The 21,195-nt window shown below is 48.1% G+C and overlaps 1 protein-coding gene across 1 annotated transcript; it reads left to right on the top strand.

The window, feature by feature from the left end:
• Nucleotides 1–658: 658 nt before the first annotated feature.
• On the top strand, nucleotides 659–20,852 carry Triagg1_8698 (uncharacterized protein; the record flags this gene model as incomplete). Its single annotated transcript, XM_062903574.1, has 5 exons — nucleotides 659–1,538; nucleotides 1,641–1,984; nucleotides 2,116–10,346; nucleotides 10,437–19,483; nucleotides 19,552–20,852. The coding sequence occupies 5 exons, from the start codon at nucleotides 659–661 to the stop codon at nucleotides 20,850–20,852; spliced, it is 19,803 nt and encodes a 6,600-aa protein (XP_062752334.1).
• Between the last annotated feature and the right edge of the window lie 343 nt (nucleotides 20,853–21,195).

Below are 21,195 nucleotides of genomic sequence, written 5' to 3'. Positions count from 1 at the left end.
TATTGTTTATGGAGAGTATAAACAGGGATGCCATCGGAAGAAAAGAGTAGATTAATGCACCAACTTAAAGGTGGCGTGGGCACGACTCTTCCAAGCCGGACTCCGGAGCCCTGAACGCGGAGCCAAAGGAGTAGTAGTTGGTTAGCCGGTACCAAACAATGCTTGTACTAATGCGGACGACTATAAGCTCCGGAGCAGCCCATATATGTGTCCGGTGCTTTATCAGATATGATGGGCATTTCCTAGTTTTCAAACAGGCCCAACTACTAACCAAAGCTATTATGGAGCCCGGCATCCAGCATGGTAAATCCGTTCACTTTCTATTGCTCCATTCAAATAAGAAAAGGCGCGGACCGAACTCAGAAACGTTCCCGGGGCTCCGGAGGAGGTGTCTTTCGGGTGGATCGAAGCGTAGACAGCTCCGGTGTCCAATATTAGTAACTTTCCCATGAAGAATGCCTATACAGATCCTTCAGGATCAGGTCATTAGAACATTGATCACTTTTAAATGTAAAATAATCCCTGTGCCATCTCTTTAGATGACAACTTGTGTAGCCACGACCAAAGCATTGCGAAATTTCCCTCGCCGATCTTTGACCTGCACCAAAAGTTGACAAAAGCGCACATATCTGTGGTTTGAGAAAACGATTCAACCAGAATGTATTCAACAATAACAGACAAAAATGCGGCTTTGACGTCCGACCTCTGCATCAACAGTCTTTTCACTGTCGTTGCATCGCAATATGGCAACAGCCTTGCCATTAACTTCGAAAATGTGGATAGACTGACTTATAGACAGGTAAGTCAATATGTTAGCCTCCTTGCTGACGATCTCAAATATCATATTTCGCATGGACAACTCGTCGCCGTCCTTCTTCCGCGATCACCGGCCCAAGTAATTGCCATCCTGGCCATCCTCAAACTGGGTGCTGTTTATGTTCCAATCAATCCAGAGCTACCCACAGCCCGGGTTGGGAGCTTGATATCCTCGGTGCCTATTGAAATTTCCATTTGCCTTGCGGAAACTGAACATCAATTGCCGCACAAAGTACTGCCATTGACGCTCAGCGGCAAATATGGACACGAATCCAGGCTGAAGTTCCCCAGCAGCCACCGGGACACAAAGAATCGGCTGCGAATTACATCAGACGACCTTGCCACGGTTCTCTTTACTTCGGGCAGCACAGGGCAGCCCAAGGCCGTCAAGCTGACACACAAGAATTTGATTCCACAAGCTAAATTCTTGGCGAGAGAGTTGGGTTTGGATAGTTCAAGATCTGTATTTCAATTCTCATCTTGCTCTTTTGACGTTCATCTGCTTGACATTCTGTCGGCTCTCCTCTCAGGAGCGGAACTTCACCAAGCGTCTCAGAGCGCTATTTTAACAGATCTTGAAGGACAAATTATGAGCTTCAACTCAGACACTATTCAATTAACCCCGAGTGTTATCTCGACATTGCAGCCACACAACATTCCATCCCTCAGATACATGGTTACTTGTGGAGAGGCATGTACGGAAGAGATTGTCAACACCTGGGGTAACCGAACAGTACTCTTAAATATATACGGTATTTTCTTAGCTTAACTCCACCAATTTAGATGTATTTGACTCTTGAGCTAATACAGTGTTTTCTCAAAAGGCCCTTGTGAAGCTCCTACGACGAGCGTAAAAAGGCTACGGCCTGGAACATCGCCTAGTTGTGTTGGAAAACCTCCGTCATATGCAAATATTGCCGTGGTCAACGAGAGAGGACAATCTCTTCCCTCAGGCCATGTTGGTGAAGTCCTGGCATATGGCGAGACTGTCTCCCAAGGATACTTCAATGGCGAAGTGCAGGAGAAATTTATGCGCACAGTACAGTCTACTACGGGCGCGACACCATCAAGTGGATGGTATGCAACTGGGGATTTTGGGCTTATCGATGATATTGGAGAGCTGCACCTGCGTGGAAGAGCCGATGATCAAATTAAAATTAGTGGACAGGTAAGAAAAGTCATCACGGAACCTATCTCGCTATAGGTACATCTATCACTGGCTTCTGTCGCCTTCTTATAACCCTCTCTTTGGCCTCTCATGGGAGAAGCATAATGCTAACGAATAATTCATCAATCAAGCGTATCGAACTTGGAGACATTCATCAGGTCATCCAGGGAATCCCCGGCTGCGGACGTTGTGTGGTACTTGCTCATACTATTAACCAGCGTGCTGGTCTCTATGCAGTAGTATCCACCGATCCTGCATTTGGCCAGCCAGGAAACAAGATTGTGATAGCAGATGGACATGGCAGCCTCAGAAAGGAGATCTTCGCTTCTTGCAGAGCCAACTTACCTGCTTATATGGTCCCACAAGTCATAACTGTCAAGTCGCTCCCCCGAAATGTCAACGGTAAGGTCGACGTTAGCCAAATTCGGACCTTCTTGAGCTCTCGTCATACTTTGGATGAAATGAGGCTTGACAAGTCGGAGCAACTGTCAGAGTATGGCCACCAAGTCGCCAGTATCATCCGGAAGCGACTGCAACAGCTTGTTCCCTCAAAAGACGACCTCCTAGAATGGGGATTTAATTCTATGGACGCTGTCTGGGTTATCAAGGAGTTGCATGAAAAGACTGGCCACCGAGTCTCTATCACCGAGTTGCTGAGCCACCCCACGATTGAGTCAATTGCAAACCAGATGGAATCAGTTTCTGGGGTCTGCACCTCTCACGCCAGTGAGCCTATGCCAACAAATGTGTATGTTGCTTCACCGGGACAGCATAGTTTATTCCGAGCGACAAAGGTGTTCGGGAACAAGGTGTACACCTGCAAAGTTGCCCATGAGATTGTGGGAGGCTTAGACCCGAGCCGATTTTTGGATTGCCTTGCGGAAAAATATGCTCAACATGCGATATTCAACACGTCTTTTGTTGAAGACGAAACAGGGTTCAAAGAAGGAAATATCATTGCTCGAGTGAAGCAAGATACTTGCAACAAACCTCGTGTGTCATTCTTTCCCTTCGAGCAGTCGCGCCGTGCTCATTCTTCCGCCACATCGACTGGCGTTTCTTTGCTGGAGGCTGTATATGACTGGGAAATGAGCCAAGAAACAGACTTGGACATTGAAGAAGGACCCATTGCAAGCGCTGCTCTTTATCAGACTGATAGAGATGCCAATCAATGGCTTGTAATACTTACATTTCACCATATGGTGATTGATGAGTATTCGAGCAATACTTTCTGGTCTGAACTTATAGATCTGTACCAAGCAAAAGAACCGACAGCCATGGTAACTCCGACCAAACGATTGGACTATAGCCAATACGCCACTTTTTACCGAGCCATACTCGAGTCGCGTGGGACTTCCGACGGCGAGTGGTGGCGTGACGCGTTTCGAGGCTACAGGCCACAGCCGCTGTTTCAAGATGCCATTGGAAACCACAGCGAACGTTTATCCGGATACGATGTCGCAGCAGATATTTATTGGAAAACACTACCTAAAATGGAAGCAACTAGACTGGCAGCGCGAAGGGGGAACACCGCCAATACTTTTGGTGCCTGGCTGTCACTTGCGCAGCTATTTCTATCTCGGGTCACAGGAAAAACGGAATACTTGCTCGGTGTCCCAACATCAACTCGGTCCGTTGATCCTCGCTTTGTTAGTGTTATGGGCTATTGTATGACACTTGCGGTTCTCCCCGTCTCTCTCGATTTGGACCAAGAGAGTTTGACATTCGAGGCAGCCACGCTGGAAAAGTACCGCCAATGCGTCGCCCATGACCAGCGAGTTGAAGATATCTTGAGTTGGTTTGCCGAGGAGAATCAGACAGAAAATACAGCCAACATAGACGCACTGTTCGTTTATCACGACCCGTTGGATTCCTCTCTTGACTTGGGAAATTCAGGTCTTGACTACAAGAAACTTGCCGATGCAACCGGTGGGAGCCACTATCGTCTTATCCTGCATTTGGACAATTCAGGGCCCTCTATCAAGGTCGGCTTTGAATACCAAACAGAGGCATTCGGCGTAAAGTTTATTGAAGCTTTGGCACAGGCCTTTACAGAGTTGGTGGTTGAGTTGTCGTGCTGCGATGAGCGGCGCTCAGTCGGGGAAATCGTCTCAACAGCGCCGTCTCAGGCTCTTCAGTTTGCAGTGGAAGCTTCAACAAGACAAGCTGGGCTAGTGCTACAAAAGCTCAGGAGACGAGGCGAGAATCTCAACATCTTAGACCATATTTACATGACTGCGTCAGTAAACCAAAGTGCAATTGCAATTGCGACGGCTGAGCGGAATGTGACTTATCGGCAACTTCTTGAGTGGGTATCGGGAGTTGCAAATAAGCTGCGCAGAGAAGGAGTCAAGACTGGCGACATTGTTGTCTTATTTATGGATAAAAGTGTCGAATACTTGGTTTCCATACTCGCTCTTATTCATGTCGGTGCTTGCTTTGTACCCCTCGATATTACAAGCACACTGGCCGTGAATAACTCGAAGCTAGCTATTCTTACCCCTACACTGATACTTACTCGTCGACATGTAAATGGTGCTGTTTACGAAGACGAGGTTTATTATCGAAAACTCGACGCGTCATCAATTAGGCGCATCGCCATATCAGCGCCTCCTCAGGTTGACCAGCCTCATCGCCATGTCCACGAAGCAAAGACATCCACAGCAGAGCTGTCAGCTGATGCATACATTGCTTTTACTTCTGGCTCTACAGCTGAACCAAAATGCTTTCGCATATCACATCGTGCCCTGGTATCCTCTATATGTAGCCAGATTGAGGCTCTCAACATCTCAACCGGACATAGGGTGGCCATGCTCACCAGCCTTGCGTTCGATGTTTCTTTAATGGAGATATTCTGTACCTTTGTTGCAGGTTCGACACTGGTTGTGGCTCCTCACGATCAATTTATTACTTCACTCGCAGTTACTTTGAGGAATATGGCCGTAACTCACGCTATCGCTACGCCCACGATGATTACTGCTATTGATTTACCATCAGAGGTACCCTCGTTGCAGTCTATAATCCTTGGAGGAGAACCGATCCCAAGTGTTCTGTACGAACGATGGTGGGGGACTGTGGACATCCGAATCTCGTATGGACCGGCTGAAACAACGATTGCCACCCACGACTTCATCGTTACGACGAAACCGACGACCAATTCTTGCAATATCGGCAGGCCGTCCCCATCCGTGCGGGCCTTTGTTTTGGATGCGCAATACAACCCTGTTCTCCCTGGAATTCCAGGACGTTTATTTGTTGGGGCAGCGGAAGACGGTAAATATGATCAGCTAACGTCTGGTTATATCTCGCCGCCCTCTGCTAATAAGCGTCTGGTGAACCATCCAACTTTGGGCAGACTCTATGACACTGGCGACATTGTACGATACGACCTCCAAGGGATATTCACCCTAATCGGTCGTACTGATGACCAGGTTAAGATATCAGGAGTTCGATTCAATATCGGCGATGTTGAAAAGACCATCGATGTGTTCGTGGGTGCTCGACGGAGATGTGCAGTGGTCATCTCTGAGACTCAGCCTGGCAATAGAGCTCTAACATGTTTCATCGAGTTTTCTGACACAAATGATTCGATTACAATCCCATCGGAGCGCCACGCTACAATAACCTCTAATATCCTGTTTCTCAACAATACTCGATGCGAAGAATTGGCCGCGCTGCGTGATCGGGTGTCTGAAGCGCTCCCGGCTGCCATGATCCCCAAATACTGGATCCCAGTCAAGGAATTGCCCGTGTCTCGTACGGGAAAGATTGATAGGCGTCGATTAAATGAGGAAATGGCATCCGCTCATGGCCAGGACACAAACATCGAAGCATATAGCAGCCTCATAACCCAAATTTCTCATCTTCAAGAAGCTAGAGATGACGGGGAAGTCATTAAGAGCTCCCAAAGCCTGCAATGCTCAGCCAGCGGACCTGGTTCATCTTACAGAGAGAGACTGAACGATGAATTAATGCAATCTCTCATCATCGCCTGGACGGAGATTTTACCCATCGATGAGACACAAGTTGACATTCATAGGTCATTCTTCAAGACGGGCGGTGACAGCGTATCAGCTATTCGTTTCTGCGCCCGAGCGCGGAAATTAGGCATTCGAGGCTGTACTGTGGCGAAGATGCGATCCAATCCCAGCCTCTCACAACTTCACGATGTCCTTGCTTATGATAACTCTTCTCTGCTGTCAAATATGCCATCATCGGATGACGAACCGACGGATGAAGCTTCCGGTCTCACACCGCCCTCTTCGATGCCCTCTACTCCAGCAAGTTCAGGATACTCATTTGTGAAATTGCCTGGAGCTACAGATTTCACTGCTCTCAGTATATCCGGACAATCTACCCCCACTACTGGTGTTGACGATGAGGAATTTACTGGCATGTTTCGGCATGTCGAATCCTTTATGGATACTTCAGAGCTCGCACAACAAATTGCAGCAGCAGGTATCAACGAGAGCGAGGTGGACGTTGTATATCCGCCCACTGCCATGCAGTCGTCCATGGTTCAGCAGTCTTTATTAGACTCCAATTCAGGCGTTTATCATAGTCAACCTATCCTCCACCTCGAAGGATCACTACAAGAGAGCAAATTGAAAAAAGCGTGGAGTGCGGTATGCAATGCCAATCCTTCACTCCGCACCATTTTTGTGCCCTTGGAACGTGGCCATGTACCAGGAGTGGCATATTTGGCGGTGGAGTTTAAGCAAAACGCATGCACTCCTTTATTCGAAAGCCATCGGCTTCTCCTCCCGTCGCCGGAAATGCTTGAGGACCTATTGGATCATGATAGAGAGGTGGGAATCGGAGCCACTACCAACGTTCACAAAATGACCCTAGTTGAGAGAGGCCCCTCCGAGTATACGCTCATCTTTACATGCCATCACGCCGTTTTCGATGGTTGGAGCACAACTACCCTGTTGAAGCAACTTGGCAAGGCCTATTCGGGAACTTTGCCGCTGAAAACCAGCAAATCCAATGCTGAATACTTCACACAGCAACTGACGCGTGATAGGGGCGCGTTAGAGGGCCTATGGAGACAATACCTTGCAGGGGTTCAGTTGCCGCAACTTCTACCGCGAGAACATGTTATCGAAAGGCCATCACACAAACGAATAGAAGCAACTCTTCAAACTGCTCTTTTGAGCAGCGATTTTCAAGCACGCGCTGAAGCTTTTGGTGTGACCCCTTTTACTATCGTACAATTGGCTTTTGCGCTTGCTCTTGAAAGCTCTTGGATTGACCACAAGTCGCCTACCCGTGTCGGATTTTGGACCGTTACCAGCGGAAGGGCACATATGGTAGACGACATCAATGCGATTGGAAATTTCTTGAACACAATTCCATGCGTTGTGGCTCTTTCTTCGACTACTAGCCTTCACAAATGCCTCCAAAATACGTATAAGATGTTTACCAAAATGTCAGAGCACGACTGTGTTTCTACACCGGACATTTTGCGCTGTTTTGAGAAGCCCGGATGCGACATCGATGGGCTTCTGGTGTTTGAGAATCATCCGGATGCTAGCGAGCCACAACTCCATTTTGGCAGCAACATTCGGCTTAATTCAGTAGATGGACGAGAAGTATCAAGTCTTCCATTCGTTGTTGTTGTCGAGCCTGGACAGGCTGAAGTCAAGATTATTGCCAAGTTTGATGAGGCGCGGCATCACTCTGGCTCCGTTAGACGGGTTCTTGATCGATTCTCCACCATATTGAGCAACATTGTTTCACAGCCAACTCTCGATGAATGCAGCCTGTCTAGTATAAGCTGCGATTATCATCATTCAGAGAAACAAGCGGCCTTGCAACAAGCAGCGGATTTGAGCCAGCAGTCTACACCACAAGAGACTCTGGTGTCACTTTTTCGCCAGTGTGTCGCTAAACACGGGCAACGCAAAGCATTAGCAACTAACTCGTCGTGGTTGACTTTTGCCGAGTTGGATGTTCTTACTGACAAGCTGGCTATCTACCTCTCGGCTCAAGACAAAAGCAATTCCAAAGTTGTCCCGATTGTTCTTGAGAAGACCCCATGGATGGTCATTGCCATGCTTGCGGTCTTGAAGAGTGGGCGTGCCTACTGCCCGCTTGAGTTCGACGCACCAAGCCACAGGATATCTTTTGCGATCAAGAGGCTCGGCGCAGGCTTGATCATCACAAATGAGAACGGATTCCCAAAATTGGCGAGCCTAGCCACCTGGGGTCATCCACAAATTCTCGTGATTGACAACATCCAAACTCTGCTGGCTAACGCTGAGACTCGCACTTGTAGAGATGCGGTATCTTTGCTGCCTACATTACATCCCGATATGGCATGTTACGTAATGTTCACATCTGGAAGCACCAGTAGCCCAAAGGCGTGTACACTCACACACGGTGCTGTTGCTAGCGCAGTTCAAGCGGTTCAGCGGCTGTATAACTTTGAACCATCGTCTCGCATCTTGCTATTTGCAAACTATGTCTTTGATGCGAGCGCGATAGATATCTGGGGCTCTCTCTCTTCGGGTTCTTGCCTCTTTCTCCTCCACGACGATGAACTGAAATCCGACCTTGTTGGGCACATGGACCGTCTCCAGATTAATTGGATTCATCTCACCCCAACAGTCCTCCGAACTATATCGCCGGATCAAGTACCAAGCCTCAAGACTATCATTGTTGGAGGAGAAATGATGGTTCCAGATCTCCTCAACACCTGGGCGAAGCAAGTTGAGATTGTTGCTGCATACGGTCCAACAGAAGCGGCAATTCAAGTCCTTACTTTCCTCCCGAGTCGTTACCCTATCGACGAAATTTCTTATACAGCCCTCCCAGGGAATTTGGTGGTGGTTGTCAACGAACGCCGCGAAATCTGCCACATGAATGAGCCTGGTGAGATTGTGATTGCTGGGAAACAGCTTTTCGCCGGGTATGAAGGCAATGGCCTCGCCACCCAGGCGGCTCTTACGACGATCCATGGGTTTGGTGACTTTAAGTTCTACAAAACAGGAGATCGCGCGTATTATTCTCACATGGGAGAAGACGGGAAGCCACATATACGCATCCTTGGCCGCATAGACCATCAAATGAAGGTTTCGGGCATGAGAATAGCGCCTGAAGAAATTGAGGAAGTTCTGCACGCAGACCCGGATGTTGTATGTTCTGCTGTTGTCACAGGCCATGGAAGGTCTATAGACGCGCTGGTCGTTGGCCGGGACACCAATCTCAATATGAGCCGGCTCATGGCCTTGTGTCGAGAGAGACTTCCCGAGCGGTTGCGCCCGGTAATCCACCAAGTGAAAGAGATTCCTCTCCTAGCAAGCCGCAAAGTTGATCGAAAAGGACTGTCAACTCTTCTGAACAACATTATTGCATCGAAGCCTGGCGGCCATAACTCAAGCAATGTGTCTCAAAATGATTCAGCAACGATATCCGCGGTTAGTGCCATCATTGAAAATGTGCTTGGGACAAAGGTGCTCGATGTAAATGCGCCATTGGCAAATTTGGGATTGGATTCACTCGGTTTCATGCGACTTAAGCATTTACTATGCACCAAGTTTCATCTTCCTGATTTAACATATCGTCAGCTACGCAGCACCGCCACGGCAGCCGGAATTGCCAATCTAGTTGGCGTAGATTCACCGTTGGCCGTCTCATCTGACCACGAAGTTGTCAGTATGACCACAGACGAGGAAAACGTATCGCCGACCCGGGCCTTGAATGAAAAGTCTATGACAACGTTCAATAAGCGTACTGGCAGATTTTTAGCCCTTCCGAGTCAATTGGCTATGTGGGTAGCTCAGGAGCGCTTACAAGATACGACCTACAATGTTCAGCGGGTATGGCGATTCGAAGATGTCACTGCAGACTCCCTGTTATCTGGACTCCTGGATGTTGTAAACCGCCTTGAGATGTTCAGGACGACATTCGAGTTTGATCTCTCTGCAGGGAAGCTGTACCAGGCCGTTCGTGATGAGATTCTCGTTGCGGTACAAATTTCTCGGATTTCGCAGATCGACATGGATGACTTACGAGCAAGGTTTATACCACATAACTGTGCAACGATTGACCTAAGAAATGGTCCTCTGGCAGTATTCCATCTCATAGCGGATGGCAGGACAGTAGTCCTTCACTCAACAATACACCACATTATTGTGGATGAGTTTACTAGCATCCAGCTGTTTAATCTCATCAGACGCGCCAGTAGAGGCAGTTCCGACTCGTGCGCCTTTGAAGGAGCTTCTTCCATCGCTCTTTACGCTGCTGAACTCGCCAACCGTCACGACGAAAACCACCTTAACGAATGGAAGCAGCGAATGTCTGGAGCTGTAGGTATTGATACGGAACCTCGCTCTGAGGGCTCCTACGATCAGCTAAGGTATGCTCTGTCATTGCCGACGGCGGAAGGGCGGGAAGACAATGTGTCATTTGTACACCTTCTCAGCTGCTTTCACGCGATTCTCCACAGCTATACACAATCCGATGATGTTACCACCATAATCCCTATTTCAAGTCGTGGGATGTTGCCACCTCATCTCTGTCGGAACGTATTGAGCAATCTCACTCATACAGCATTCCTACGCAGTCGGCTAGGTAGTGAAGATTCCCTTGAGGACTTCACGAAGCAGATCCGCGAAGGAGTGGATTTTGCCTTGGAATCAGACATGGCTATCAACAGAGTGGCTTCTGCTTGTGGCCTGGACACAGCCAATTTCATGATTCAATTTATCATGCACGATGCTCAGTCATATGATGATATGTCATCTGATATGACTGATATGACTTTGGACCTCATCACTTCAGAAAAACCGATGTTTGACCTCATGTGGCATGTTTTTGCTCATAAAGATTGTTTGGATGTCTTGGTTGAATTCAATGAGCAGAAGTATGACAAAGACGATATTAAAGTTCTGGTACAGGCATGGGAGAAAGTCATCGACAAGCGTGATGGCACGGGTGGTCAATCTATATCTTCGATATTGTCCACCATAATCCCCGAGGACTCACTTTTCAAGAAAAATGTTTCCAACACAAAGTTGACAAAGCAATCATGCGAGCTTCAAGTTCCACCTGTTTCGGATCTTACGCCAAGCATCGAACACAGAACCACTTCAATGCCCGTCGACATCTCTGGTGGGCTCAATCAGCGCGCTATAGAGCTGCAGTCACTCGTCACGGATTCGCTATGTAGAGCTTTAGGCGTTGCAGTTGTCGACCGCGATCAAAACCTTCGCGAAATTGGCCTCGATTCATTCGCTGCAATGTCATTTATCGCCAATATACTTCGCGTCGAGCCAGAGTTGGAAATCAGCTTGCGCGACATCACCTCATGCCCATCGATTCGACTGCTAGTTGACACTCTCGCCCGAAAAGATGGCCTACAGTCAAAGTGTGATAAAGCCAAAGCGAGATTCGAGTCATTAATAAGAGAGTCTTTATGCAAATCTTTAGGCATCGCGTCGATTGACGACCAAAGCGGCTTGCGTGAGCTTGGCCTGGATTCTTTTTCATGTATGGCATTCATGGCCGATATGATAAGGCACGAGCCAGACATCAGTGTCAGCATGCGCGACGTTATGAGCTGCCCTACGATGGAATCACTTGTTGAGCATTTCGCTGATAGAGCTTTGTCAGAGACTTGCGACAATGAGTCTGACGACGGAAGCTATGTGGCATTGGGAAAAGAGATGCTCCAACGCCCACAACAAGGTTTGGCAAGCTCAATGCAAAAAAGATTCTATCTACTCCAAGAACAGCTCGGAGACTCAACTTACAGTCTGCCAAGTGCATATCGTGTTCATGGTGTCAGTCTATCTCGCGTTATTGCGGCTCTCCAAGATATTGTGACTGAGCACGACATTTTCAGAACACACTTTGACTTCACAGATGAAAGTGAGCTACTTCAAATTGTTGATGGATCAGAGCGCTTGGAATATACCATTCATGATCTTAGCAACCATAGCGATAAGACAGCCGCTGAAGAGGTTACCAGGATTAGTCGCGAAGAATGCATGCGGGAGTTCAATCTTGCCGAAGGTCATCTTGTGCGATGCACCGCTATTATTCTCCCCAACGGCGAACAGTATATAATCATCAATTTTCACCATTGCGTCGCTGATGAACAAACTATCACCGGCGTGTGGGAAGAGCTGTGTTCTGTTGTGACAGGCAAATCTTGTTCCAAGGAGACGGCCAACGTCGACGCTGGCTCGTACGTCGACTTTTCCACTCGACACCATGAGATGCTCAAATCCAACAAGCTTGCAGAAGCCCAAAAATTCTTTCAGAAATTGCTCGTTGATCCTGAGAAGTTGCATGGACTCTCTCTGAGACCAGGATCAGAATCAGAGAGCTATCCAGATGCTGTTACAATCAACCGAGGTGCGATTTTCGACTACGATCCAGTGCAGTGGGCTTACAAGTCCGGGTCGACTCCTTTTGCTGCTTATTTGTTTGCTTTCCAACTTCTTCTCAGTTTCAAGTCAGGCACCGAGGGGTCATCCGTTTTAATCCCCGCCACTTGCCGAGGACCTCGGGAGCAGAACTTGTACGGATGCTTCATCAACACGCTTCCAGTAAGATTCACAAAACTGGCGGGCACATGCTCCGTAGGCGAAACTCTGCAAGGCTTCCAGGATTGCCTTGCCAAGATTCTTGAATACTCCGATATCCCATTCGAAAGAGTTTTGGAGTCCATAGGCTGGGGAGCAAATGATTTCGATACGCTTTTCACGTATCATAATGTACCGGTCGGAGCACGAGAAAAGGCCAGAACAATTGAACCTTGCAAGGGAATTCTCCCGGAAGTACTACCTGGTATCTCTGCAAAATTCCCGTTGGCTTTCACTATCACAAGAGAAATGACAAAGAACGGGAGGTCAAAATTGGACATGAGCGTTGAGTTCAATCCAGCTCGCATTTCCGAAGTCGAAGTCTTGGAGATATGCAAGGAATACGAGTGTCTCTTGCGCCATATCCAAAAGCTCGGACCATATGCTTCCTTGAACGATATTGAAGGTACTTACACTGATCCAAATACCTTTACTCATCTGAGGGTTGCCACAGATGGGACGACTAGCGAGAGCGAATCCCACAAGGATACCAACGTGACTCAGAGAGACTCTCGGTCTGAACTGCAGTCTGTCTCAAAGGTCCCTTCTTGGTTCCATGGCACGCCTAATCCCATAGTGGAGACAACCCCGTTTGCCGACGTTCAGATCATTGACCAAGCTAGATCCCGGCCTTCCGCCACTGCTATGATTTTCGAGAACGAAACCTCGATAACATACAAGGAGATGGCAGATATGATATCGGGCTTGGCTAGCTTCCTATCGACGCGTATTGGCCCTCAGAACATGCTGAACCAGGCTATCTGTATTGTGGGCGATGCGTCTATTGAACGAATAATCACAATCTTGGCGATTATGACAGCTGGTGGTGCTTACGTACCCATCGAACTGAACAATCCAATTGACTGGAACCTCACCATCATAGCAGACTGTGAGCCAGCTGCTGTAGTATTTATCCCAGAAAAGGAACCCCTGGGTGTTGAACAAGCTTCTCAGCTGAGAGCTCAACTCAAGGCGAAGGGTATGCTCTGTGTTGATATCAGCACTCCGCTACCAATGGCGTCGAAGCCATTCAACTTGACCACAAAGCGGCTACCAGAACATTTAGCGTATGTTCTGTACACAAGCGGTTCCACAGGGAAACCAAAGGGAGTTGCCATTCAAAATCATGCACTTCGGAATGCTACAGTCTCGTTACGCCCATTATACCGTCTGGCTCCAAACAAGCGACTCTTACAGCTGGCACCTTGGACTTTTGATGTTTCAGTCATTGACATTTTCGGCACTCTCAGTGTTGGAGCCACTCTTTGTATTGGTCGCAAGTCATGGATGCTGGCAGACCTTCAGGACACTATGGCTATGCTGAGAATCACGCACATTGCTACTACCCCCACCATTGCGGGTGCTCTCGATGCAAATGAACTTCCAGACGTTGAGTGTCTAGATATTGGTGGAGAGCCCATGACGGAGCTGTGTCGAGATGTCTGGGCTTCCAAGGCCACGCTTTTCAATATATATGGCCCTACAGAAGCCACCGTCGATGTCCTTGGTCGACAATGCTTCCCCGATACAGATATATCAAACATTGGCCGGCCTTTGGAGAACGTTTTCGTCTACGTTCTCGACGACAAGCTCAAACAGGTCGGCGTAGGAGAGGTTGGCCAACTAGCCATAGGAGGCCATCAATTGGCACGCGGTTATCTCAAACCACCACCCGGTGCTGCGGCCTTTGTAGACACAAAGGATTATGGACGCATTTACCTAACTGGTGACTGTGCGCGTTTCGAATCGGACGGCAGCATAGTTTGTCTTGGCCGCATGGACACCATGGTCAATTTGCGAGGCCTGCGAGTGGAACTGGGAGCCATAGAGAGTGCCTTGAACAATGTGCTCGACCAGGGCAAAAGTGTTGTCATCATGATCAAGCGGCCATTAGGCGATTGCCTTGTAGCCATTTTTACAGATGCAAGTCTGCAAACGAAAGGCAGCTTGAAACCACTTTCGTTGGCTGGTCTCCACTCTCTTATTCTAAAGCTACAGGCATCAGTCAAGGCGAAATTGCCAGCATATTTCATGCCCTCTTTATGGGTTCCTGTGAACGACATCCCGATGAATAACAATGGCAAACTGGACAGGAAAATGATCAAGAGTCTGATCGGAGAACTACCAGAAGAAGCTCTCGATGGTTACCTTCCCCAAGCTGCAACGGATGAGAAGCTTGATAAAATTGATCACGCGGAAACGGTGGTAGACCGAAGTCCAGAATTGCCAAACTCATCACCTTTTCAACAATCGCGGATCGATGAGGGTGAACGCCCTCGAGACAACACGGTCGGGGTTCAAATTCAAGAAATTATAATGCAAACTCCGGAGAAAAGCGAGTGTGACCAGATCGGGATGGCTGTCCGCGCAGCGTTTCATACAGTTCTTGGCACCAAGTCCCTGGAAAATAACAGCAACTTCTTTTCTACGGGCGGTGACTCGATTTCTGTCATCAAGCTCCGTTCAGCCTTTACAAAAGCCGGGCTCAAGTGTAAGGTGAAAGATATCTACCAAAATCCAACGATTGGCGCCCTCACTCTATTCTTTGGCGGGACGATATTACATGAATCGCCTAATGGGATTGACGCTACAGCTACAGAGAGATCCGTTTCGAGTAGCACAGTAGCACAGATCCCTATAGAAGGGCCGCTTATTACAACACCAGCACCAACAGCCGGGACTCGGATACAAAGCGCTTTCAAGGAAATCCTCGGAGATCGGCAGTTCCCCAGGGATGCCAGTTTTTTCTCAATGGGCGGTGACTCTATATCTGTTATTAGGCTTCGATCAGTCCTCACAAAGGCTGGATTTACGCTTAAAGTAAAAGATATTTATCAGAACCCTACCATTATGACGCTCGCAGATTTTTTAGATCCAACTAGGTCTATCGGGAAGGATGCAGACAATGTCAATGTGTTGCAGAGCTCTGTACAGTCATTGCTGAAGACAGAGAGTCAGACGGTCAGCAATCTTGTCCCTCCCACGCCAATCATCGATTGGTTCTTTGCCTCCCAGAGAGCTAATGAAGATTGGTTTAATCAAGGTCACATCATTAAGCTGAACAAAAAGCACACATTCGAGGACTTCCAGAGGGCTTGGTCTAATATTGTCGAAGTCCACCCGATGTTACGTTTAGTGGTGTTGAAAAGTGCCACCCATGAGCATGGAAAACTCATCGGTATACCGAATGAGAACACCAATCATACCTACTTCTTGACAAGGCATTTATCGTCAGTGGAGGAGCTCCCCGAAGAGCTTTCAAAGCTACAGTCGTGCCTAAACATCTCCAGCGGGCGGATCTGCGCCGTTGGCGGGTTTCATATAGGTGACGAGCTCTACTGTGCGATATTTGCTCACCATTTGGCCGTTGACGTGGTTTCTTGGCAGGTCATCTGGAGCGATTTGGAGGATCTACTTCAGGGAGATTCCATTGAACCGGAGTTCTCATCCTTCCCTGAGTGGGCCGAATATTTGTCCAACAAGCGTCAAATCGCTGCGCATATTCCAGCTCGAATTTATGCTCGCGAATATAGCTCCTTTCTTACCATGGAACAGATGAAGCGTCTCCCAGAAAACACAGAGGAATCAGGCAACTTTATGAATGTCAAAGTAGATGTCTCTGCTCTGAACTTGAGACGTGAAGATACGGAGCCCGTTGACATGATGCTTGCCGGCCTAGTTCTAGCGCTCAGCACCTGGCAGAGACCGAGACCTCCCACGAATCAGATTGAGCTTCACTTTGAATCACATGGTCGCGACTTGGAACTGGAGGAGCTCGATCTAACCAGGACAGTTGGGTGGTTTACTCGCATCATTCCTATTGCATTCAATGTACCGTTACAAGGATCTGTGAACGACTTTACCACCATGGTCCAGCAGACCCGAAAACATGCAATGTCCAACGTCAATCTTGCCTCAGCAATTGAAACAGCTCCTGTAGATGCAATGATTACGTTCAATTATCTTGGACAGAGAGCGAGAACGTCGTCCTATACCTCCTTTGAGAATGTAGAGATGGATCTCGGCATGTACCAATCCCCCACAAATCAACGTTTTTCCATCTTGGACATTGAATGCAGTTTGACTCATGAGGGTCAGCTGGACATTGGCATCTTTTACAGCACCGCAATTCACACTGCCAACGAGATACGCCAGCTGCTAGATTCTTGGTCCTACTGCATACGCAGCATGGCTGCCGAGTCACAGCTTAATATTGCCGATATGAACAGAATCGCCATGGGCCGTGGCGCTTCCTGGTCGCCTACCGAGAGTCTTGGGACATCTATTGATCATAACTCCTACAGCATTCCCGAGTGCATGCAAGATCAAAAAGACGCTATCGAAGAAAGCATTGTAGCATGGAAGCTCAACATCCAAGACATTGAAAAAATGGCGCCTGCCACTGATGGACAGGCGGCGATGCTTCTGGCCAGTCTTGGATCTCGGTCATACATGCATTCGTATAACTACGAGGCGAGTGATACAGATACTAACATTCAATTATTGCAACATGCTTGGGGTGTCGTCTTGGGGCGACATTCCATCTTTCGTACAGTTTTTATGCCGCTCTCCCGACAGGCAACCCCCAATGAGAAAAGCCATCAAAGCGACATAGAGTTGGTGCAAGTCATTCTGAAGGAAAGCGCGCTGCCGAATCCTCTCGTCCAAATGGGCAAAAAATTGAAGTCAATGCAACCAGGCTTCGCAAAGCAGCTATGCAGACTTCACATTCACAAATCCCCAACCACACAGAAAGTTATCTGTACCTGGACTTGCCATCACGCTCTCATAGATGGCTTCTCTATGCGTCTGGTGTTAGCTGAGGTTCGCAGTGTCTACATTGGCCAGGCACTGGCGCCCCAGACTACTCAGTTCAGCGACATCGTCGTATCCAGGTATGAGAAAGGAGGCCAGTATACAAGGAGCAACGACTTCTGGCAATCGCAGATGCGTGATATTGAACCAAGCATTCTGGTTAATCCATTGAGAGCGAATCAGGCGCAAATGGAGATGCAAAAGGCGATCCATGAAACTCTCATTGGCCGCCACCAGCAATTCTGTTTCCCCGTAAGCCCCAAACACTTCAAGGATGCTGCCCACTACAATCATACGACGATTCCGATTTTATTTCACGCTGCCTGGGCTCTCACTCTATCCACTTATTTATCCACTCGAGACGTTGTGTTTGGTAGTGTCGTCTCTGGCCGTCGTGGAGAGGACATTGAGCGAATACAAAACGTCGTAGGGCCATGTCTCAACACCGTTCCGCTACGTGTTTGCGTTGACTGGGATCAAAACATGCGTCAATTTATCGAACTCGTTACGGATGCCTTCTTGGACATGGCCGAGCATGAAGATTTACTTTCGCTAAAGCAGATTCATGGCCTCTCTGGAAAGAAAACGCTCTTCAACTCAACATTGATTACTAACACCCCACTCCAGTCGGAAAACATGGTTCAGTCTGGATTTCATCTCACCCTCAAAGACATGGATGAGGTGACTGATGTTCCCTTGCTCCTGAATATGTCTTGTGAGGAGAGTACTATAATAGTCGATGCGCGTATGCACGGAGAAGACATTGATGAAGACCAGCTCTGTCGTATTATGGAAACGCTAGGCATTGTGCTCCAGCATGTTGCAGATGCCAGGCACGATACTATCCGGCCACTTCAAGCCATGAACCTGCTGGAAACCAATCATCACCGTACGATTGATGACCTAATCTCTGGTCCACGCTTTCCCATCCAATACGACGGTCTTACATGCTCGCAGCTACTTCAGAGCCGTGCGAGCAGATCTCCGGATCAATCGGCCATGGAGTTATATCGAAAGAAGGGACAGAAACCCATCGTCATGACTTACAAAACCTTGTCAACCATCGTTGAGCTAGGTGCTAAGAGACTCCAAGCTAGAGTTAATCTGGTGCCAAAGTCGCGAGTGGCAATCTTTCTGGATAAATCTACTGAACTCATTTGCGCTATCCATGCCATACACCGGGCCGACTGTGCCTACGTGGCACTGGACATAGACAACCCACCAGCTCGTACTAAACTGCTAGTTGAGCAGATTAGTCCATCTGCCATTATCTGCTCGAAGGAAACTCTAAAGTTGCTCCCCCAAATATTCTTGGAGAACGACAAATGCCCCTTCATAATAGCCGAACAACTCTTCAACCCAACCACGCAATCTTCAAACGACGGGTACTACTTGCCTCCATCCACGGCCACTTCAGATGATGTCGCAGCCATCCTTTTCACAAGTGGAACTACCGGGACCCCCAAGGCTGTGATAATGCCACACCGTCAAGTTGTTGGTTATGGTATAATGATGGCAGAAGCCATTGGATATGGCAGGGACGATCGAGTGTTCAATTTTGCGCGTCTCGTCTTTGATGTCTCGCAAAGTGACATATTCGGAGCCATCTATTCTGGTGCCACGCTGGTTCTCGCTCCCCAAGCAGAGACAGTATCTAGGCTTCCAGCGCTGCTACGAGAATCGGGTACCACAAGCCTAAACACAACACCTTCTATTGCTTCTCTCTTATACCCAGATAGCCTTCCTCACATTCGATCTCTCTGCCTAGCGGGCGAGATGGCTACAAAGGCTGTGTATGAGAGATGGACACCATTTGTCCGAGTTATCAACGCGTACGGTCCTACTGAGGCCGTTGTAATCTCGTGGAAACACGCCACCGCTTCGAGTGACCCACGATGCATAGGGCGCCCGAGTATTGGAACACAAATACACATCTTAGATGACCACATGCGCCGTGTTCCCATGGGCAGTATTGGGACAATTTGGTGCTCTGGACGACAACTATCAGATGGGTACTACGGTCGACCGGAAGAAACAACAAAGGCCTTCCAAGAGAACCCATATGGGTCTGGTCTCATATATAACACAGGTTAATACCACCAATTTGTTCCTCAATTTTATATCATTAACATTGGCTAATTCATAATGAGAGCATAGGAGATTTAGGAGCATACGACTCTAATGGGGAGATAGTGTACCATGCGCGAAAAGATCGCCAGATTAAGGTTAATGGTCGTCGTCTGGAGCTTTCAGAGATTGAGAAAACTCTTACAACTCGGAACCAAAGCGTGGTGGTGCTTCTACTTGATTCAAAACTTGTTGCTTTCTGCTGTAAACTGGAATCATCAAATAATGGGCTCACAGTCTCAGATGGTACAGCTGGACGCGGGCTCAATGACAACATGGCTCAGACACTCGCAAACCTGGAAGCCCAAGCCCACCAGATGCTACCAAATTTCATGATTCCAAAGTGTTTCATCCCTGTTTCGGCAATCCCATTGACGGGGAACAGCAAGGTAGATCAGCTCAAGCTGCATGAAATCTACACACAATGGAAAACACAACGCAACATTCTGTCTCATGATCCAACAGCTACGACATTACTACCCGCCGCCCAAGCACCAAAAAAATCAACATATGACCAACAGGTGCCGCCTCAACAACAGCGGTCACTAGATATTGATTGGTCACTGCGTGAGGATGATTGGAGCGACTACTTGCTTCCGTACTTCAACCCGAAGGCACCGGTAGGCACGAAGCCGCGGCGTCAACTCTTTGTGTTCTTCGCTATTACTGGCACGTCCAAGCAGCACAGCATCCTGGCGCCCTATTTGCCTGCATTCGACCTCATTGGAGTTGAGAACATCTTCTTTCACCAACCCGATCATTACAATTCATTGCAGGCCATGGCAGCGGAGCACTCTGCGCTCATACGGCGGCAACAGCCCACCGGGCCGTATTTGCTGGCCGGCTTCTCATTTGCAGGCCAGTTAGCGTATGAAGTGGCCAATGAGCTGCGCCAGTTAGGGGAGGACGATGTTCGCGTGGTCTTGATCGACTCGGCCGCAAGAGAGCGTGCCCCAACGAGGCCTGGTGGTGTGACCGATGCCGAATGCGAACAATTTTTCAAGGTTCCCACCACTCTCGAAGCGACAACGGCTGGGCCTGAAGTCATCGAGTATCGTAGTTGTCTCCTTAACCAAATCCGCCACAACATATCTCTGCACAACGAATATGTGCCACGCCCGTTCGACGGCGACGCACTCATTATTTCGCGCTTACCAAACCATGGCGAGGTCTGGGATGGTGACGAAACCAATGGTTACGGAGAATTCGTACCGCGGGCGCGTTTACAGGTACGGACCGTATCAGCAGCTGACCATTTCGCCGTCATGGAAGAAGAGCAGGCTTTGCGCAAGGTTGGACAATTTATTGAGGAGTTTATGACTGCTGTTTGATATTAGCGAGAAGATTGTGCACAATACGGTAGATAGAATGTGAAAGCTAGTAGATCTGAGGCTTGAAGATAACGTTTGATGGTATTCTTCGGTGATTAAGTCAAATTCATATTTTATGAACTATATAGACATCAAGTCATATTTTTTATCCTCAGTTTAATTCGAGGTGAAGAATTAATATTTCCCAAAGAGAGCGCATAATCTTTCCACAAAGTATTCTGATCAAGAGCAGAAATTACTTATAGACGTGTTCTACGTTATCCAACTAGATCGCTATAGTAGGAATCAGTAAGTATAAGGGCCCGGGTGCAAATATGAGCATAATGCATATTCATTTAATAGA

The sequence above is a fragment of the Trichoderma aggressivum genome (assembly GCF_033847375.1).
Source record: "Trichoderma aggressivum f. europaeum strain CBS 100526 chromosome Unknown scaffold_044, whole genome shotgun sequence".
Lineage (NCBI taxonomy): Eukaryota > Fungi > Ascomycota > Sordariomycetes > Hypocreales > Hypocreaceae > Trichoderma > Trichoderma aggressivum.
Note: the sequence above shows the minus strand (reverse complement) of the source record. Positions and strands in the feature narration are given on the sequence as shown.